The following is a 23,853-nucleotide window of genomic DNA, read 5'->3' as shown; positions in this document are numbered from 1 at the left end:
CTTCTTATGGATCAAGATCAACTCATGTTTTGACAGATCGCTTAGCAAGCAAATTGTAAAAGAATTTAAGGACATGAAACTGCAGTAATTTTCCCTGAATGCTAAAGTCAGTGAAGGTGATAACACTACTGGTCAGATATAGATGTCAGTACTAAGCATCTAGAGGCTGCAGGAAATGATTGAATCGAAATTAATGATGATGACATTATGGGGACACTACCTCATAATATTATACAAGTTTTGCAAGTGGTATTTTGGCCAAATGAAGCATACAAAAATAGAAAAGGAAAGGAAATTATCTTACTGTTGCTGATCTCAAATAGAAAGGTTGGTTAAAATTACCAAAATGAAAATTAAGATCTCACATTATTGGAAGAATACACCTTTGATAGACTCTAGTATGTGTAAGATGAATTAAGAAGTACAGGCCTATAATTTATGTAAAGTGAGCTAATAATGGTCTTAGATGCATTAAAGTAATGTAAGTCTAATACTAGTCTTTGATAGACTGTAGTAATGTAAGATGAGCTAATACTAGTCTTTGATAGACTGTAGTAATGTAAGATGAGCTAATACTAGTCTTTGATAGACTGTAGTAATGTAAGATGAGCTAATACTAGTCTTTGATAGACTGTAGTAATGTAAGATGAGCTAATACTAGTCTTTGATAGACTGTAGTAATGTAAGATGAGCTAATACTAGTCTTTAATAGACTGTAGTAATGTAAGATGAGCTAATACTAGCTTTTGAAAGACTATAAAATGGGTAAGGTATACTAATACTGGCTTTTGAAAGACTGTAAAATGTGTAAGGTATACTAATACTGGCTTTTGAAAGACTATAAAATGTGTAAGATGTACTACTACTGGCTTTTGAAAGACTATAAAATGTGTAAGGTGTACTACTACTGGCTTTTGAAAGACTATAAAATGTGTAAGGTATACTAATACTGGCTTTTGAAAGACTGTAAAATGTGTAAGGTATACTAATACTGGCTTTTGAAAGACTATAAAATGTGTAAGGCATACTAATACTGGCTTTTGAAAGACTAGAATGTGTAAGGTGTACTAATGCTGGCTTTTGAAAGACTATAAAATGTGTAAGGTGTACTAATACTGGCTTTTGAAAGACTATAAAATGTGTAAGGTATACTAATACTGGCTTTTGAAAGACTGTAAAATGTGTAAGGTGTACTAATACTGGCTTTTGAAAGACTATAAAATGTGTAAGGCATACTAATACTGGCTTTTGAAAGACTATAAAATGTGTAAGGTATACTAATACTGGCTTTTGAAAGACTATAAAATGTGTAAGGCATACTAATACTGGCTTTTGAAAGACTAGAATGTGTAAGGTGTACTAATGCTGGCTTTTGAAAGACTATAAAATGTGTAAGGTGTACTAATACTGACTTTTTGAAAGACTATAAAATGTGTAAGGTGTACTAATACTGACTTTTGAAAGACTGTAAGATGTGTAAGTGTACTAATACTGGCTTTTGAAAGACTATATAATATGTAAGGTGAGCTAATACTGGCTTTTGGTAGACTTTAGTATATGTAAGGTGAACTAATACTGGTCTTGATAGGCTATTGTATACATAAAATGAGATAATGCTGGTCTTGATAGGCTATTGTATACATAAAATGAGATAATGCTGGTCTTGATAGGCTATTGTATACATAAAATGAGATAATGCTGGTCTTAATAGGCTAATGTATACATAAAATGAGATAATGCTGGTCTTTTTTGATAGACTGTAGTACATGCAAGATGAGCTAGTACTGGCATTTTTTTCTTATTTTCATTGCAAATCATAATTCCAGTCTAGAAACAAATCATACAGATTTTAAATCAGAATATTGTCCAGTATAATGACTGCTTTGAGACAGCATATCCTTAATTTGAAAAGGCCATCTGTGAATTGTTTAACACCCATGAAAATTTACCATAATATTCTGGCACAAAATCACAGCCTGTTAAAGACTTGCAGAATTTGTCCCAGTAGGTGGCAAGACCAAGAACATGCCATAGTGCATGTGGTGCAATTGGTACAACCATTTCAGTCCAACATGTCATAGTGCATGTGGTGCAGTTGGTACACCCCTTTCAGTCCAACATGCCATAGTGCATGTGGTGCAGTTGGTACACCCCTTTCAGTCCAACATGCCATAGTGCATGTGGTGCAGTTGGTACGCCCCTTTCAGTCCAACATGCCATAGTGCATGTGGTGCAGTTGGTACACCCCTTTCAGTCCAACATGCCATAGTGCATGTGGTGCAGTTGGTATGCCCCTTTCAGTCCAACATGCCATAGTGCATGTGGTGTAATTGGTACACCCCTTTCAGTCCAACATGCCATAGTGCATGTGGTGCAGTTGGTATGCCCCTTTCAGTCCAACATGCCGTAGTGCATGTGGTGCAGTTGGTACACCCCTTTCAGTCCAACATGCCATAGTACATGTGGTGCAATTGGTACACCCCTTTCAGTCCAACATGCCATAGTGGATGTGGTGAAATTGGTACACCCCTTTCAGTCCAACATGCAATCCATTGTCATTGTTATTCTCACAGACTATAAAAGGAATGGCAGAGTCTTTCCGGGCCTAGCTTTTCCAAATCTTTGATTTGCAAACAGTTGAATAGCTGATGTTATGCAAGTATTGTATAGTTATTTCTCAAAGATAGCTTATATACATAACCATGGCAAAATGCTGGTAGTAGCTAATCTTGAATATCAGTTTTTCAGTGTGGGCACAATGTTATCTCAACTCTTATTTGTAGAAATTCTTTTTTCAGATTTGGTACCAGAAGTTCAGAAGTTGCAAAGTGTTGTAAGTATAATTATCTTCCATTAATATAGCTGACACCTGAAAAATCTGTTTTTTTTATATATCAGGCCTTTATTTTTGAAAAGTTATCATCCTTTTCAAGACAACATTTATAAATGAGACATATATGGCATAAATATAAGTCTGTGTATGTAATAAAATTGTCATTATTTGAAATGAAGGTGGCCATTGGGGCAGGCTTGACTGTATGTTTCATTGCTACATTACCAGAAGATGTGCTTCTGTATTTGCTGTTGGTTCCATCTTAATACTGCCTTTTTATTATATGCTTGTACATTTAGCTCACCTGGCCATAATCATAATGCCATATCAACTTATTGTACAGCACTCCATAATGCATCATCTGTTATGCATCATCTGTCCAACAACAATTATCAGTCGCCATTCTGGAGTCCATATTTCTGATTCGATTTCAATCAAACTTAGAATATGAGTTCATATCATAAAAATTTCAAATAGTTTAGTAATGCAAGATACATACATATTAATGAATTGATATTACATCTGATTGGCTAACCTTGCTACCACTCTTCAGACCATGTTTCGGACTTAACTTTGATCAGTCTAGGAATACATGCTTATATCACTAAGATTCTGGACAAGTTCAGTAATGAGTGAGCTCCACATACAATAATGAGGTAATCTTGCATCTGCTTGTTAGCACTAGATACATATTTTTCATCCAGTTTGTATCAAGGATGAATATATCATTAAGATGTTGCACTAGTCAGATATACTAGTAAGGTCCATGCATGCTAATGTGGTGATCCTGCATCTGATTTGCTGAGCTTGTTACCACTATAGAAGCCATATTTCTGATCCAGTTTTGATAAAAATTTAAATATGGGCTTATATCATCAAGACATTGGATGGGTTTCATAAAGAGTGAGATCCTTGCATATTAATGAGGTAGGTACTCTTGCATCAGATTGGCTGACCATGTCACTGAAGAGGTTATATTTCTGATTTGATATTGCTCAGATGTGGAATATATGCTTGTATCATCATATCTCAGATGAGTTGGATAATAAATGAGATCCACTCCTACTAAGGCAGTTATCTTGCATCTGATTGGCTGAGCTTATTAACACTCTGAAGGCTCTATTTCTGATCTAATTTTGATTAGACTTGGAATGTATGCCTATGTAAGGAAGATCTTAGACAGTTTTGATAATGAGTGATAAATGTTTTTATATCATTATGATCTTGGATAGCTTCATGTATGAGCAAGAGACAGCAAATTAATTATGCCTTTATCTTCAGAAAGAAGTTTTTATCAGGATATTGTAAAATAGGTAAAATCAATATGATACAAAGTGTAGGAAATAATTTATACAGATTGTGTTCTTACATTACTGCTTAAGCCTGCTTATTTAAATGGTCAATTGTTCTATAAGCATGTGAGTGGATATTATGCCCAACTTGGGCCTTTTGTTCTTGACTTTTTTTGAGGAAAAAATATATCTTTTAGTAAAATCTAATACTAGAATCCCACCCTCCAACATTTTGTTTCTCTCATGATTGGGTGGGAGGATGGAGAAATAAAAATATTTTGCCAAGAAACAGACAAAATATATGACACTTGACTATCACACATTGCATAATGACCATGACTTTAGTGCTTAAAAACATACATGAGGATGATAGTAAAGGCTGCTATGTTGATGTATTATTTGCATTGGTTTTAAATAGAGCTTCAGCCACATCTGTTGTTCAAAAGGTCTTTTATGAATTAATGTATTGTTATATTAAAAAAGATAATCACATGTGAGGGGCTAATGTAATTTTGCCTCAGCATGTAGCCCAGGGCAATTTCATTATAAGATTATGAAAAGTCCAGAAATTAGATGAAGGGCTTTCACACCTCCATTCTGTTATTATTTTTAACCCTTCAGCCTTGGAATAATCATTGAATAATGAGGAAATCATAATAGCCATGCATGGGATAATTATGGGCACTTCTGTCAACTGTACATGCTGAGTTAGCCACTGTCCATTCTGGGTCATCTTTCAGGCATATTCAGCAGTAATTAGAAAGCATTAATTTTTGGCCACTCTATTTATTCTAGGACTAGATGCAGGTTTCATTCAGGATGAGAGAGTATTTATGTTTTACTTTGATTGAGTCATAATAAATATGGGTGGGAAAAAATGTTTGCTGTTTTGTTTTGTGCCACAGGATACATTAGAATCAGCATCACATGTAGCTTCATATTAGTCAAGTATTTGAAGAAATATTAAAAACTGCCATTTGTGTGTTGCACTTGAGCAACAAAAAGAACATAAACTTTGATGAAAATCTTTGTGGTTATGGCATGAAGAAAAAACTGCTTGGCTTTAGCCTTGAAGGGGGCCCCGAGTGGCCGAGTGATCTAAAGCGCTGTCCGTCACGGATCACTGCCATCTCACCTCTATCTGCGTGGGTTAGAGGCTCGGGCTCGGCAAATGTGGATATGTGAGAAAGCTTGCCGGTAGCTTCTTGTGGGTCGGTGGTTCTTTCCGGGGTTTTCCCGGTTCTTCCTCCACCATTAATACTGGCCGCCATGTATAGCCTATCTCGTGCTGAAAAATGGCGTTAAACCCTATAACAACAACAACAACAACAAAAGCCTTGAAGACACAAAGATGGTCATAATTTTAGCTGATTGTCTATGTGATAAAAATGAAGATATTTTGCAGATGTTTATTTGTTATAGTTTTAAGTTATAGGTACTACTTAAATATGTTGTTTGGCTTCAGAGCAATTTTGGAGATGGCCATAGGCCAGAAATAATGGGAGAGGAGGGTCTTATGGCTCCCAGATCGTCTCCAACTCATGCCCCCATGCAAGAACAGATAAAATTCCAGCAGGAGGAAGCCCTTAGAAGGTAAAGTTATTAAGCACTTAGAGATAAAATTATAAGATATGTGTATACTTTTGTACTGTTCCAATTATAACTTGACAACATCTGTACCAGTCAGGTGGAAAAATGTGGTTTGTGCACATATGCCCCATTTTACCTTTGAGTACACTGTTCAAGCTTAAGCTCTGAAATTTAATATAAAAAAGTACATTCGAAAACTTTACAGGGATTAAGATAAGAATCAGAGAAGATTTAGGACTTTTTCATCTTTAGTCATCCTATTGGCATTTTATTTTTCAAAACCTGGATGTGCTTGAAGGATAATACATGAGAATGGGTTTTGAGCTTGGAATTTTGTCTTGAGAATATAGGCAGTTTGGATTGAATTTGATTTTCAGTTTAGTCTGAAACAGATATTGCATAATTTGTTGATGTAATTGATATGGTTGTATTTATTGGTTGAATAATTCAAGTTAAAGGTCCCCCTGCAGGTTCATATCTTAAAATCACATCAGCATGGGTAAGCTACCATAGCGTTTCCTTGGGTAAGGTACTTTGCTCAAGTTGCCTCAGAACTCAGCATCCTACTTGTGTTGCTGTGCTATAAGACAACAAACCAACCCGCACAAATCAAATTGAACAGTAAATATGCAGACTTAGAACTAAAGGTTTTTTTTAAGTTTGTTCTCTTTTAAGTACTAAGCTTTTTTTTGATTTAAAAATGTTACTTTTTATTTAATTCCATTAAGAGAAAATCAACTGATTTGGACTATGGCATTTCTGAACTCTCTTGGAAAATAAATCTGGTACATGTTGCTTTTGATGTCAGAGTGTGTTAAAAAAAGGACTTTTGTATCCTTTATTCAGTTCTTAGGATTTTTCTTTGTAGGAGATAAAACCACAGTCCCGGCTGCAAATTGATGCATTTATCTCCCTTGATCTTACATTGAGACATGTTCCTGTGACTTACGAAACATATGAAACAAGTTGTAATATATAATCTTAGGTGTGATGAATAGATGATCTTGTAGAAATGTTCATTAGATATAAAACTGTGCTGCTTTCAACAGTTTGCAGTATGTCATATTCATTGTGTTTCATAAATATTATATCTAATGAAAATTAGTTTGAGAAATCTATTTGTCACATAATGGCAAAGACTTTGGATTGCTAGTTAACGTTTATGTGCGATATGATGAAAAGTGTTATATCACAGTATGGCCTAAATATTTATGACATGATGTGCTGGTGCTAATTTATTTACATCAATACTATTGGATTTAAAAATGGTATAAATTGGGACAATACTAATTATGGAATGATGTATTCTGTACAGGCTACATGAGCTGGAGCAACAGATGGTGGGAGGTGAGAACATCAACAACATGGAGGTTAAGGAGAAGCGAACAAAGAGGAGGAGGTTTGTTGAGGAAAAGAAAAGAAGGCTGGCAGGTGAGCATTAAGTGCAGTGGATTGGAGGAGAGAAATATGAATTTGAAAATGTCATCCAATAGTCTGCTTTTTAAAAGTCTGTTTAATTATGAAATGTTCACAGAAACCTGGAAATTTTCTTTCACATGTTAAATTGAATACAATATTTACTTTAAATTTAATGCCCACTCGACTTCAAACAGCATAAACCCAGATCTGTCATCAATTAATGTAATCTCAGATCAAGGTCTATTTGAAATCACAGATCTATCATCACATAATGTAATCTCAGATCAAAGTTTGTTGGAAGTCACAGATCAATAAGCACATAATGCAGTCTCAGATCAAGGTCTTTTTGAAGTCACAGATCTGTCATCAAAAAATGCAATCTTAGATCAAGGTATGTTTGAAGTCACATATCTATCATATTCTTATGTCATTTGTTTAGGCTCGAATAAACAGTAACACAAGATAGAGTGAAAACAACAAGCTTTGAAAAAATACAATAATTTATTTCCCTGGAAAAAGTCTGTAAAAATGAAAAAATATGAACTTACTGTTTATAGAATCAAATCCAAAAATAATCCAAGAATTATCCAAGAATAACATTTTTGAAGTCCTAATAACAAAATATTCTACTGATTTCACATTCGAATCCCGATGAAGAATCCAAGATGGAAGACAATGACGTATGCTGCAATCTGTAGTGTTGAAGTCTACAGTTCCTTGTAGACACAAGAATTTTCACTCTGGTTTCTGATAGCTGAATAAATTTTTATAAAAAAACTGCCCTTGTTCCACAATATTACACGAGTACATGTATTTTCTTGAAAAATAACATAATTAATCCTTTTGAATCCAAGTAATTTGAAATAACTCCAAACAGCACAACATAAAACTAACAGTTTCACAGCCCAACTTCTACTAATTAATTCTCCAAACCATGGGTTATATGGGCTTTCTAAAACATAAACAAGGGTCACGTGATCATCTTCTAGAAGTTTATAGAAGCAAATACTTGTTACAGATAACGTTTACCCAGTGTGACCCTGATAAAAACCAATCATTTTACTCTAACAAATAAAAAATATAATAAAAATTTGTTTATATCGTAAAGACAAGTACCCATCATGACCATGGAAACAACCAATCTTTTTAAACTGAAATAGAACTTGTTTATGAATGTTGCTACAAATTCTGAAACAAGGTCAGGATTTAGATCAACACCTGGTGTTTATAAACTAACAGTCAAGGTCAATCTATTTTCGAAAAAAACATATCTCTAGTGAATAAATTTACATTACAATATCATGTAATGACAAATTTAAAAAAATTAAAACTGACAAACAATTAAATTGAAATAAATATATATTAAATCAGACATAGTTAAATCAAATATACATAACAATATAATGCAGTCTCAGATCAAGGTCTGTTTGAAGTCGCAGATCTATCATCACAAAATGCAATCTCAGATCAAGGTCTGTTTGAAGTCACAGATCTATTGTATGATGCAATCTCAGAGCAAGGTCTGTTTGAAGTTAAGATCTGTCATAAAATGATGCAATCTTAGATCAAGGTCTGTTAGAAGTCACAAGTACATGGAGCTGAGTTAATCCAGGTTCCATAGTCATGAAGCTATTTGAGTACAGAAGGTGAATTTGAACTCTGATTTAAAAAATGTGAGTTTATTTTTTACTGGAGTAAGAGGTGATACAATTTTGGCATGATCTCACTGCATAAATCCCTACCTACATACCAAATTTTAGTGACAGTAGGGTATCAGGATATGATACCTCAGTTTAGAACTTTGAATCTAAGTTTGCATTTTAGTTTAAGGCTTTTTCGTGACTCTTGACCTGATCTATTGGTACATTATGCAGTAGCAGATCTGGTATTATTTGATATTTTGAGGTTTCACTGCATGGTAACATGTGTGTTATTGCATACAGAGGCAATTGGAGTGACTTGCTGAGGGACACACTGTGGTAAACCAAACATGGCTGATCCATTTGTAGGATTTGAACCTACACCCATTCACAGCACAGTAAACACTCAGCCACTGAAGATCTGAGTCTACAGTGTTAACAGATAGGTCTGCTTCATAGATGAAGAAATATGAAATCTCTTGTTGTTCTTTATACTTATGAAAAATGTTCACTTTTCAGAGGCCAATGCCAAAATGGATGATGATGGAATCATGATCAACATTTATAATGACATCCAGGTTGAGTTGAAGGTCAAGAACAAATTATTGGAAAAGGAGAAGGAAAAGGTGATTCATTTTTACTTCTTTTGTAAAAAGAAAAAAACAAAACAAATATGGAAAAGTCAACATTTACTTGGGGTGGGGTTGTGGTTATTGCTAATCATGCATGTATTTCATCAAAATTTTAACCCAACTATTGTGACAATGGCAGAAACTCATAAGGAGTAGTTAACACTTACCTGGGGAGGAGTTGGTTATTGCAGATTACATGTATATTCATAGCTGAATCTACTGTAGAATTGACAATTTAGGAAAGAAATTACCTCCTTAATTTCAAAATTGGGTTGGATTTTCTAAATAAAGGGAGAAGGGTCAGTTCCTGGAGGGATTTGAAAGGGTTAAACTCTTTCAGTTGTGTACTTCCATTTATGGGGTTATTGATTATCACTGAAATTTACAGTGTCATCATCAACAGTTAGAGACTGACCATTTAATTTTTGTTTGGGGTGCATGGGAACTAATTCTATCTATTATACATTAGTTGAAAAAGAAATTATCTAGAGGTAAAAGAAAAAAATGCTTGCAAGAATGAAAATCCCAAGACCTCATGAAAATTAAATGGTCAGTCCCTTATGGGATCATTGGTGGTGATGGTTTGTGTTGGGGAGTTTTGGTTTGCTTAGGTTGGTTTGTGTTACATTACATAACAGAAATAGAATGTAGCATTTGCTGTAATGCCATTCAGCCCTAGATGGCATATTCATCTGAGGATAACCAAATACTTTACCCTGGTTCACTAACTGTATTTGATGCTCAGTTTGACGTTGCCACATATTTGGAAATTAGTTTTAGTTGATACGTCAGATTCTCATAATTCTAAGAAAACTGTGATGGATGAATTGATGCACCTCAGATTGTTTATTAAACAAAAATAATAAAAAACAGGGCTTGCCATTGTTATGTGTAATTTGTGCACCTTCAAGTGATTTTTAAAATGATTCACTATATTTTTAAATAAGCATGAATTCCACAAAATTATCATGCATCCTCAAGTAGACCCAGTATAGAAATTGTAATCCAACCACTTTAATATTGCATAGTTATCATAGTCTATCATGCATCCTACAGTAGACTCTGCATAGAAAGTTTAACCCAAGCACTGTAATACTGCATAGTTATCATAGTCTATCATGCATCCTAGAGTAGATTTTGCATAGAAATTTTAACCCAACCACTGTAATATTGCATAGCTATCATACTCTGTCATGCATCCTAGAGTAGACTTTGCATAGAAATTTTAACCCAACCACTGTAATATTGCATAGTTATCATAGTCTGTCATGCATTCTAGAGTAGACTTTGCATAGAAATTTTAACCCAACCACTGTAATATTGCATAGCTATCATACTCTGTCATGCATCCTAGAGTAGACTTTGCATAGAAATTTTAACCCAACTACTGTAATATTGCATAGCTATCATACTCTGTCATGCATCCTAGAGTAGACTTTGCATAGAAATTTTAACCCAACCTCTGTAATATTGCATAGTTATCATAGTCTGTCATGCATCCTAGAGTAGAATTTGCATAGAAATTTTAACCCAACCACTGTAATATTGCATAGCTATCATACTCTGTCATGCATCCTAGAGTAGACTTTGCATAGAAATTTTAACCCAACCACTGTAATATTGCATAGTTATCATACTCTGTCATGCATCCTAGAGTAGACTCTGCATAAACATTGTAACCCAACCACTGTAATATTACGTTATCATACTCTGTCAATGATCCTAGAGTAGACTCTGCATAGAAACTTTAACCCAACCACTGTAATATTAATATGTAGTTATCATTCTCTGTCATGCATCCTAGAGTAGACTCTGCATAGAAACTTTAACCCAACCACTGTAATATTGCAGAGTAATCATACTCTGTCATGCATCCTAGAGTAGACTTTGCATAGAAATTTTAACCCAACCACTGTAATATTGCATAGTTATCATACTCTGTCATGCATCCTGGAGTAGACTCTGCATAGACATTTTAACCCAACCATTGTAATATTGCAAAGTTACCATTCTATGTCATGTAACCCAGAGTAGATCCTGCATAGAAATTTTAACCCAGCTACTGTAATATTGCTTAATTATCATTCTCTGTCATGCATTCTAGAGTAGACTCTGCATAGACATTTTAACACAACCACTGTAATATTATTGTGTAGTTATCATTCTCAGTCATGCATCATAGAGTAGACTCAGCATAGAAATTTTAACCCAACCACAGTAATATTTTGTAGTTAAACATACTCAGTCATGCATCCTAGTGTAGACTCGGCATAATTATGGTATATTACAAGAATTATTTTAATATATAATTCAATACAAAATTGCTCAAAATCTTTCTTGCTTTTAATATTATTAACATACAGTGGACTTTTTCTTTTTCCTGAAGGTTATTGGGTCACAAAATTTGCATCATCAATCTTGTGTCTACCATAAGGACTTTGTAGTAACAGGGCCCCAAGTGACCAAGTGGTATAAAGCATTCACTGTTACAGATCATTGCCATCTCACCTCTGTCTGTATGGGTTCGAGTCTCAGGCTCGGCTATCGTGGGTACATGAAAAACCCTGCCAGTAGTTTCTCATGGGTTGGTGGTTCTTCCCAGGGTTTTCCAGGGTTCTTTCCCCACCAGTTATACTGGCCACCATGTATAGCCTATCTTGTTGGGAAAAATGGTGTTAAACCCTACAACAACAACACTTTGTAATAAAACATTGTTGTTGTTTATGCTGTAAGAAATTGTAAAAAATTTAAGATTGGATCTAAGTGCAATTTACAGATGCCAATAAAAAGAAATTATGCTTAGATTTGGAATTCCCTGTCCACTTATTTTTAGTAGCCTGTCGTATGCAACATATGAGATTTTACTTTCTGCATTATGAAAGCTGTAATTTGATTGGTGACTCAAAAGATCAACAGAATATGACCTTGTCAGATCTACATAATTTATTGATAAGTAGATCCTGATTTTAATGACAATGGATTTTAGATGATATGCAGAAGTGAATTTTTTTTTGATAATTTGACTAGTTTTGTCACTGCAAGCAACATTGTTAATTGAATTATTGATTGGATTTTGTGCATATTGCTTGGTTTTTGTGCATTATTTCATTGGATTTTTCCATAGATGAGTCCTATTTACAGCATTTTAAAAATGTATTTCTTAAATCAAGATTTTAAAATACTTTGAAGGGTTCTTTTGAATTATGTCAGCTTGAAAAATGAAATAAAAGTTTATAAATCACCTCAGTCCCACCCCCAAAGAAGAATTATAACTTTATTCATGCAGAAATTGAGTAAGTGTATACTAAAAGTAACTGAGGCACTGAAAAACAGGTTGAATGTTTTCTTAATTTTGCAAGGTGTGCGTGACCTATATTTCAAAGTTTACATGAGCTACGTAATCACTGAATACACCCCAGTTCTGTATTTCATTATTTTGTGTCAGCAATCTTAGTTTCAGATTGTAACTGTGTTCATTTTATTAATGTCATAAAGTCTGGCATTGTCTGGTTATCTCTTCATTAATATTATTCTGATTTCAAATAATTTGTTTGTTTAAATCAGTAAGTGAAACACAGTAGAACCTGGATTATCCAAACATATTTGACAATGAGAAGATGATTTCAGAAAATCTCAGTTTATGGGCAATCGGAATATTCTATCTCTTTCTGATGTAAGACGAATATAATATATGCCTTGTATTGCATGAATACACTTGGATGTAAAAGTAGTGATACTTAAAACTTTTTGGTGGATAAAACTTGTCATCAGATATCAACTTTACCATAGGGGCATTGAGTATGTAGGAATTAGTCATAGATGGTTTTCTGTCCCATAGGGGCATTGAGTATGTAGGATTTATTCATAGGTGGTTTTTTCTGTCCCATAGGGGCATTGAGTATGTAGGAATTAGTCATAGACGGTTTTATGTCCCATAGGGGTGTTGAGTGTGTAGGAATTAGTCATAGATGGTTTTCTGTCCCATAGGGGCATTGAGTATGTAGGAATTAGTCATAGATGGTTTTCTGTCCCATAGGGGCATTGAGTATGTAGGAATTAGTCATAGATGGTTTTCTGTCTCATAGGGGCATTGAGTATGTAGGAATTAGTCATAGATGGTTTTCTGTTTTCAAACTGAAGAAAGAAATTCCAGGAAAGAAATGAACCATTAAGATGGCTTTATAGTTTAAAATCTTGTGTTCCAGAAAACAATTGAACTTCACAGACCACGTATGACTCCATTAATCTTATACTTCCTGATTTGAAATGCAGGGGGTACATATGATTGAGTTTGTCTATCTGTGCAAATGCTCATGCATGGGTGCATGCTTAAGCCATCCATCCTATTTGACTGCGCCATGTATTTTACATTGCTTCACCTTTTGACATCAAATTTGCTCTGTTTCTGAATCTTTAGATAAACATATGTTGCAAATAAAAACAGGGCTGATATGTCCAACTCATTAAGAGTTATTGAAACTTGATAAAAACTGTGTCTGGGCTCTTAAATATAATACCTTATCACCTATTGTAACCAAACTTAAGCTGAGGTATCTTTTAAGAAGATTGCATTTTAGACATCAAACCTTGGTCACTGTGACCTGTTTTCCAGGATTAGGCACATTACTTTAAGATGATGTTTTTGCTTGAATTTCCAATAATTTGTGCATTTTAGGTGCATATTTAAATTAATTAGGCTGTGTCACCTCTCAAAACTGGGTCACCATTTTATTGCACCCTTAAGAATGATTGATTCATACCACAGAATCATGAATCAGTAACCAGGCTTGATACAGTTGAATTTTATTGGATTTAAATTAAAATAATTGATGATTATACATTTCTGTTCATTGTTTACTTACAGACAGAAAGCTTGGAGAGGGATATTATCGACATCCAGTCTGAGTTCCAGTTTGAAAGAATTGACTATTTAGATACAATACGAAAACAAGAAAAAGAGATCAAACTTCTCCAAGCATTTATTGACAAAATTCATCCCTGTCTCCGTAAGGACAGTAATTATAGCAGCCTTGATAAGATTCGGAGGGAATGCAAATGGGATGAGGATGAAGGGCAGTGGTATATGCCCAGACTAGTCATTGAGAAGACATCGCTACCAGTGTCAGGTATTATTAATTGTAAGACAGTAGCTTAATTTAATATTCAGGTCAGTTGTTACCTCATTATCAATATTTATTTCCTACCTAGATTTAAAAAAATAAAACAATATTTATTAAACCAAATTTGGAAATTAATTGCTTGATGGCAGTTAGAGAGTATATAGATTCTGGAGAAAATAAAATTCATAATGTTTGACAAACTCTCATATTGCCTGTTTTGAAATCACTGCCCACCACGCCTTGGTTATCTTACCTTCAGGAACATGTAGGAGAAATTGATTTCATGGAGATTATTGATTTGCCAGTGTCTTTTTTTCTCAATAAAATAAATTGATTGTATGTCAGACTGCAGCTTCACAGACAATACACAGTATTACTGTAACCCAGTCTTATAGTTTATGACAAAATAGTATTCCAGTCAAGAAGGCTGAACAATTTTTTTTTTTTTTAAATGATGGGCACCTTTCTGTTGAAAGTTAAACCTGGCTGTAACTTGCAATTATACAGTTGTTCAATATGTCTTTGAGTTGTTTTCATACATAACCATGAGGTAAATCTGGAGTAATCCTAATATTCACTTAAACTTTTAAATCTATAAAATGAAACATTTGAACAAACAAAATCTGTATATTGTAATCTTCGACAAAGTTGCCCCTTCCCCACCCAGGCAACTATAAATCTATCATTCCATAATTGTGAAACCTGTAACAGTTATACATTGTGACATGACAAATTTTAGTGATGAAAAAAGCTCAAAATAGGCTAAAAGCAACACACAAAAAATAATGCTACAAAAAAATGATACAAACTTCTGGTGCTAGGAAAATACAGAGGAGTCTGTACATAACAAACTCCAGTATTGTGAATTTCCAGGTATAGCAAAGTACCAATTTAAGTCTGAAGGTAAACACGTCTATAAACTATGTATTCAATTTTTTTATATAATACAAATTCTCTTTTAAGGGACAACTTACATTTGTCCATAGCATTATAAGTGGGTTACATTCTGTGACCCATGATACTGTAGGGTGATGGTCAATTTCTTGGAATCATTACAAAAAAAAGGTGAGGGTTATAATGCCCCTATCCATCTGTATATGCATTTGTATTGTCATACAACTCCATCTACAGATCTGAAACTAGTACTCCGCATTTCATTTGCACATTATTTGCATTTGAAATGCGTTCAGAATTGACTTCAGTTTCATTTACGTTTGCATATTTTTTTTATTCTGTTGTTTTTCATTTTCAGTCTCAGAAGTGTATTCTGATTTTGCATTTACTTCTGTTAATCATTTCCATTCATTTTTGTTTGTTTGAAGTGAAATGAAAATGCATTTACTTAAGTTAGGCTTTTCAAGATTGTTAAAGGGAGTGAACCATTGCTTTTGAATCTTGTCCTTTTAAAAGTGTATTTTAATCAAAAGATAAATGCATAAAATGCAAAAAACAGAATTCAGTTTATGATAAATAAAACAAAGCTTATCTCCAGTGAATGTAAAAATACAGATATCATGTATTTGTCTTCAAATTTTATTTCTTAAATTTCATGGCATTCAAATAAAATGTTTTGTCTGCTTCATCAAGAACATTGTCACAGTTTGTAACAAGTGAAAAATCATGCTGTGTACATTATGTTATCTTTTTTGTTTCTGAGTAACCAAAATTAATGAACCTGTCTTTGGGGTTGCTCTGGTTTTCCTTATTGCTCCTCACACCAGGTAGTGAATGTCTGTCTAATGCCGGATCATGTTAGGAGGGCTACTGTCATTAGATAACAATACCCAACCCAAGTTAAAGGTATTGAAAATTGTATTACCCAAATTGAAATAGTGAATGAAAATTACTTGCAGTTGAGTAGTGCTAATTCAGGGCTGACAGGTATTTCTTAATGAAAACGGATGAGCTGTTGAGAATAAATTGCCAACATTATTCACTGAAAATACCAAAGTTTGTTTTTGATTCGCTTGGACCAAACACTTCACTCTTATTCTTCACTACTGATAAATGCTTACCAGATAGAGAGCAGGCAGGTCTCAGTTTGTAAATACTTTCAACCTGTGTTAAAAGAGGCCCAGAAAACAACTGTTCATTTGATCAAATTTTGGTCATTAACATCATCAGTGGACAAATTGTATATCACATGCCACATTGAGAGTGCTATCTTGAATGTCATGGTCTTGGAACAATATTTTATGTTTCCCATCACACTTTTCCCTCTGATCTTTGATTGTAAATCTGTTAGAGATTAAGGAATGAAACTTGGTATAATGATTCATTATCACCATGAGTTATGTCACATACTGGTTGGTGGTCCAGTCTTCAAGGTTCCGTAATTTACATTTGCATCACACTTTCCTTTCCATTCAAAAACTTTAAAATTCCAGCTGACATTAAGGAATAAAAGTTGGCATTCTTGTGCATCATCCCTGTGTTATGTGCCAAATAAAGTGTGCTATCCTCATGGTCAAGGTGTGTTATGTACCAAATAAAGTGTTCTATCTTCATGGTCAGGGTGTGTTATGTACCAAATAAAGTGTGCTATCTTCATGGTCAAGTTGTGTTATGTACCAAATAAAGTGTGCTATCTTAATGGTCAAGGTGTGTTATGTACCAAATAAAGTGTGCCATCTTCATGGTCAAGGTGTGTTATGTACCAAATAAAGTGTGCTATCTTCATGGTCAAGGTGTGTTATGTACCAAATAAAGTGTGCTGTCTTCATGGTCAAGGTGTTTTATGTACCAAATAAAGTGTGCTATCTTCATGGTCAGGGTGTGTTATGTACCAAATAAAGTGTGCTATCTTCATGGTCAGGGTGTGTTATGTACCAGATAAAGTGTGCTATCTTCATGGTCAAGGTGTGTTATGTACCAAATAAAGTGTGCTATCTTCATGGTCAGGGTGTGTTATGTACCAAATAAAGTGTGCTATCTTCATGGTCAAAGTGTGTTATGTACCAAATAAAGTGTGCTAACTTCATGGTCTGGGTGTGTTATGTACCAAATAAAGTGTGCTATCCTCATGGTCAAGATCATGGCTCAGTATTTTATGTTTTCCATCACACTTTCCCATTTGCACTAAATCTTCTAAAGATGTTTGAGATTAAGTGATAAAACTTCATGACATCATTGTTATTATGTGTGTTGCATGCTAATTGGGGGCACCATTATCAAAGTCAAAGTCACACTTCATTATTTTAAGTCTCATATGACACTTTTCCAGTCACTTTTTAATTTTTAAGCCATTTGAGATTAAGGCATGAAACTTGGTATTTGTACATCGTTACTGAAAGGTGTGGTTGCGTACTGCATTAGATGTACAATCTTCAAGGGACCGCTTTGGTGGCCTAGAGGTCAGAGCGTCTACCTCAGATGCAGGAGGTTGCAAGTTTGAGCACCAGCTGTCATACCAAAGACTTATAAAAATGGTACTTGCAGCTGCCTCACTTGGCGCTCAGCATTAAGAGATTAGTGTTAGGACTGGTTGGCCTGGTGTCAGGATAATTTGACTGGATGGGACATAATGCTACATGTCTGTGGCATGATGCCCCAGTTCTAGACATCACTATAAACTGTAATATTGCAGACATCATAGTGATGTGACTGAAAATGTTTTAAAGCTACATTGAAATCCAACACAGACACACACTCTTCAATGTCAAGGTCATGGCTCAGTATTTTTATGTTTCCGTCACACTTCACTCTTTTGCTTTATAGCTTTAAAGCCATTTTAGATTCAGGGATGAAACTTGGTTCGCTTTTACATCATCATTAGTTGGTGTATCTGATCAAGGTCATGACTTTATTTTGTAGTTTCCTTTACACTTTCTCTTTTGCTCCATAACTTAAAAACTTAAAATCCAATTGAGATTAAATTATGAAACATGATATACTTACATATCATCACCTGAAGATAGGATGTCTGCTAGATTGGGGTTGCTATCTTCATGATCAAGGTTGTAGCTCTATATTTTATGTTCTTGAAATTTTATGGTTTCATTGAAAGTGTTTACACACAAGGTTGGCTCCAAAAAGTACTGGAAGAGTGATTCAAAATGCTTAAAGTGCTTGAAGTTTGAAACAAATAGATGTCATTGAAAAACACTAAATTGCTGACTTAAATATCAAAAAAGAAAATAGACTATCCCTTAGAAATACAATGATCCTGAAACTTTAATTCATTGTTGGGTCACTTGCATATTTATTAGAACTTGCAGTTGGGTTTCTTATGTTCTCATCAGAACTCAGCCTCACTTAGGATTGTAAGCACTAAAAGATGTTAATGAATTGATATTGGACTGTAAAGGCTGATAAAAAAGTCAGTCAGGCATTCTGCAGTGGGATGCTTATTTTCAAACAAAATTGCCATAAGCACTATGCACTCTATACACACACACACACACACACACACATATTTATATAGATATATATATGTATGGCCAAGCAGTAAACAGAAAGTTATGTGTTGTGTTTGTTGAAAGATCTTAGATCAATGATAGATCATATCACCTTATGGAATGCTGATTGTGGGGGAGATTGCTATTGACTTTCATACAGATGACAGTTATTGATAATCAAGGTCTAAAAATCAGTTGATTGAGAACAGTGGTAAATTGCTTGTAGGCTCAGTGAAGAAATATAATAGAACTGGAACCAATTGCTGGGATGTGGCAACTCTGCTGAAAACTTTGTAAATTTGACCTTAGCTCTTGGAACTTCTTGAGCTACAGTAACCATAGCTTGACAAACAAGTAAAAGAACTGTGGCAAGTGTAAAAAGCATACAAAAATATTGTCCACAGGAATGAATTTAGAATATATTTTGTTTAAACATCAAAAACTCGAAGAGTTATAAACACAGAACAAGTAAGAATGCTAACTCCCAAATTGACATCAGTGAGATGACATCACCTCTGCTGATATTCCCCAACACCTTTGAGCTTCAGTGTCTTCATCTTGCCTTGTTTAACAAAAAATAGTTATCAGTTCTTTTCTGAATTACATTATTCTTATATTTTGTGGACTCAGCATACTATAATCAAAATTCTTACATGGTATAAATATATATATATATATATATATATATATATATATATATATATATATATATATATACAGTCACTATAATATGTGTTACATTCCACATTTGAAGTGTGATCAAGGTCATGGTCATTATTTTTAGGTTTTTTAAAAGTCATGACACAAAGGTACAGTTAGGCTTCACAGTTTGATAGCATCTCATCTCATCTTGTTGCAGTAGTCCCTACCTGTAACCTGATACATTATAATTATGTAATTCAGGGGATTGACACAGGTGTATTATGTAATATTTCATTACCAAACAGAAGTGATACCTAGTAAAATGAGAGATTGGAAAGTTTAATGAAAATAAGACATGTACACATCATGTTTTCTGTCACTGTAAAGAGTTTTTTCCACGATTATAAAGAGGCTTTTCACTGGAAATTTATTGTCAGGCTGGAAATAATCAGTTTTCAAATCCATATGCATTTCACTATTTCATTTATTATTCATCATTCATCATTATGTTTGCATTTGACCTTTCCATTATCTAAAAGAGTATTCATCATTATGTTTGCATTTGACCTTTCCATTATCTAAAAGAGCATTCATCATTATGTTTGCATTTGACCTCTCCATTATCTAAAAGAACATTCATCATTATGTTTGCATTTGACCTCTCCATTATCTAAAAGAGCATTCATCATTATGTTTGCATTTGACCTCTCCATTATCTAAAAGAGCATTCATCATTATGTTTGCATTTGAACCTCTCCATCATCTCAAAGAGTATTCATCATTATGTTTGCATTTGACCTCTCCATTATCTAAAAGAACATTCATCATTATGTTTGCATTAGATATCTCCATTATCTAAAAGAGTATTCATCATTATGTTTGCATTTGACCTCTCCATTATCTAAAAGAGCATTCATCATTATGTTTGCATTTGAACCTCTCCATTATCTAAAAGAGTATTCATCATTATGTTTGCATTTGACCTTTCCATTATCTAAAAGAGTATTCATCATTATGTTTGCATTTGACCTCTCCATTATCTAAAAGAACATTCATCATTATGTTTGCATTTGACCCCTCCATTATCTAAAAGAGTATTCATCATTATGTTTGCATTCATTCTGCATTCCATTTACCGCATTTAAGATAGAGACTTAAACACTTGCCATATTATTTGGTGTGGTCTGTAGATATTCATAACAGTTTAAGAATCTTGATCTTTCACCTGGAGCAGAGATTGGAGATGAGGACACTTATGGAAGGTTGAGCTCTAAGAAAATTGCAGGGATGTGCAGTTTTACCACATAATTATAGTTTTTGAAGTACCAACTAATTGCATAATGAAGGTAAAATGCCGTCAAAAGCTCCTGAGACCTGGATATGTTTAATGTCAAGGACATTGTTGACTAGCAATATTTTGAAATGCTATACCTGTTGGACTATTAAGGCACATCACTTTTCAGAAGTTTTTCCTTTACCAATACTATTGACCACACATTATTAAATGCAGTACTCCCTCACTATAAGTGGCCACAATGGCTCGTTGGTTAACATGTCAGACTTGTGACCAGAAGGTTGCAGCTTTCAGATCCTGCCATCTAATCAGCCTGAGCCGGTTACTATGGCATGTCATTGGGCAAGACACTGTATCTCCATTGCCTTGGCAATAAATAACCTACTTGTGTTGCTGTGCTTTAAACTCCAAACCAACCCTCATTATAATGCTGTTTATGGGAGCCGGAAAAGTGGACAGCCTTATAGGTGGGGTTGCCATATCCCGATGTATTTTATACATAATACCTGCAATATAAAATGGACTGCCTTATATTTTGGTACTGAATAGTGGAGACTACTATACTATACCACATCCTCTTGTGTGTAACATGCACCCAACTTCAAAGAGTGACCCTGATCAACCATTGCATAATATACTAGAAGATCTAAGTCCATACTGTTAGTTCTATTTACAGTATGTTTTCATGTGAGCATCCTAGACCCTGATCTGTTAGAACTTCATGCACTGCCGGATATGGGTCTGTGGTGTTTGTTCTATTTACAGCATGATTTTATATGAGTTTTTTAGACCCTGATCCACTAGCCCTTCATGTTCCAGCAGATCTGGATTTGTACTGGCTTTCCTGGTATGAACTAATGTGAACATTCTATACCTGGTCTGTCATTGTATAATGAAGCAGCAGATTTTGATCTGTATTGTTTGTTCTGTTTATAGGCTGAGTTATTGTGAACAACCTAGACCCTGATCTGCTGGCTCTTTTTGTACTGGCAGATATGGGTCTGTGCTGTTTGTTCTATTTACATTATAATTTCATGTGACCTTCATAGACCCTGATGTGTTGGAACTTAATGCTTCAATAGATCTGAATCTGTATTGTTTGTTCCATTTACAGCATGGTTTCTTATGAACATCCTAGACCATGATCTGTGGGCTCATGATGTACACTATTAGATCTGGATCCATGCTGTTTGTTCTATTTACTTTGGCTTGAAGGAACTTGAAAGACATTATCATATGTTCCTATGAATCTTCAGCTGTTTCATGTTTTTTTAAATATTATTTCTTGAAATACTTAGTTTTGTTTTGTTTGCAAACGCATTTCTCATCAGGTGTAATGTGTGGAGACCTATGACATTCACTTTGTCAGTCCATTTGTCTGTCTTAGTTTGGATTTTGTAAGCTAAAATTACAGGGAAATGTTGGATTTTAACCAAAATTTGCTATGCAGCTGTATATTAATGAAACCTCAGAAGAGTTCAATGAGTTCATTTTCCAGCCATTTACAGCATTATTTAATGCAGTTTTGGTCCATAATTGCCTGTCCCTCTAATTTTTGTCTTTGCAGCATAACTTTACCTGGACTTTTGTCAAATTATTCATGTAGCTCTGTATTGATAAAACCTTGAATGAGTTTGATTTCCAGCATTCCAAGACATCATTTGCAGTAGTTATGAGACCTGATTTCCTTTCCTCCAGAGTTTGGTTTCTACATCATAATTTTGCCAAGTTTATCTGGAGTTCAATGGAATTTGGTTTCTCCATCATAATTTTGCCAAGTTTATCTGGAGTTCAATGGAATTTGGTTTCTACATCATAATTTTGCCAAGTTTATCTGGAGTTCAATGGAATTTGGTATACAGATTTATATTAGTAAGATCTTGTGTATTTTCAATTTCCATTGCTCCAGATTATCAGGTACATGAGTTATGCCCCCTGATTGCCCATTCATCTTATTTTGTTTTCCACAGAATAACCTTACTAAGGTTTCTTCTTGGATTTCTTGGATTGGTTTTTTATTGGGCTTAATGTTGATGAGACCCTGAATAATTTTGATTTCCAGCCTTCCACAAAATTGTATACAGATGTCATGCCCCAATTATTCTCCCATGATTCTGCTCAACAGCTTCATATTTTTAACAGGGTTGAATTTCTAAATAAAAGGAGACTCCTGACTTTTGACCTATAAGATCATGTATTATTTAAAATAGACTCTAAGAATGCTTATGTTGGCAGGAATTTGGTTTTATTTGAGCCTTCAGGATGTTCCAGGTATCTGGCTTACTATGATTGTCACAGGGTTCAGGATGTTCCAGGTATCTGGCTTACTATGATTGTCACAGGGTTCAAGATGTTCCAGGTATCTGCCTTACTATGATTGTCACAAGGTTCAGGATGTTCCAGGTATCTGGCTTACTATGATTGTCACAGGGTTCAAGATGTTCCAGGTATCTGGTTTACTATGATTGTCACAGGGTTCAGGATGTTCCTAATGCAGGTATCTGGCTTACTATGGTTGTCACAGGGTTCAGGATGTTCCAAATGCAGGTATCTGGCTTACTATGATTGTCACAGGGTTCAGGATGTTCCAAATGCAGGTATCTGGCTTACTATGATTGTCACAGGGTTCAGGATGTTCCAAATGCAGGTATCTGGCTTACTATGATTGTCACAGGGTTCAAATGTGAATGTATATATTCAGACTGAATTCCTTGATTTTAAAAGCAAAAATGTGCTTAGTTCATCTGATTTTTTTCACATTTTTTTGTCTAGAGAATGGCAAATTCAGGAACTTAAGTATCAATATAATTTTAGTTGTAGGAAAATTTGTCAGAACAACAAAAAAATAATGAATTTTGGCTTTTTTCTAGTTCATATGTTAGATTTAAATGGATCCAGAATGATTTTGACTTCAGAATGTAATAGAATGTTCAGTTAAATAGAGAATTTATTTTGGATCATCAGAGCTGAAAATGGTTTCAGTATTAGTAGCTT

At 34.4% G+C, this 23,853-nt stretch overlaps 1 protein-coding gene across 3 annotated transcripts in view; it reads left to right on the top strand.

Moving 5' to 3' along the window:
• LOC149785054 (osmotic avoidance abnormal protein 3-like) overlaps positions 1–23,853 on the top strand; it is a 97,028-nt gene that overhangs the window by 58,846 nt on the left and 14,329 nt on the right. For all 3 annotated transcript variants that reach the window (XM_089978772.1, XM_089978771.1, XM_089978770.1), the window contains 5 exons: positions 2,799–2,833; positions 5,591–5,718; positions 7,031–7,146; positions 9,294–9,400; positions 14,271–14,532. In XM_089978772.1, the coding sequence (XP_089834898.1) occupies positions 2,799–2,833; positions 5,591–5,718; positions 7,031–7,146; positions 9,294–9,400; positions 14,271–14,532 (648 nt within the window). The remainder of the gene's footprint in view (positions 1–2,798; positions 2,834–5,590; positions 5,719–7,030; positions 7,147–9,293; positions 9,401–14,270; positions 14,533–23,853) is intronic.

Source organism: Sinohyriopsis cumingii, chromosome 13, assembly GCF_028554795.1.
Source record: "Sinohyriopsis cumingii isolate HCF-2022 chromosome 13, ASM2855479v2, whole genome shotgun sequence".
NCBI classification, from domain to species: Eukaryota; Metazoa; Mollusca; class Bivalvia; order Unionida; family Unionidae; genus Sinohyriopsis; species Sinohyriopsis cumingii.
This window is presented reverse-complemented; position numbering and strand designations above follow the sequence as displayed.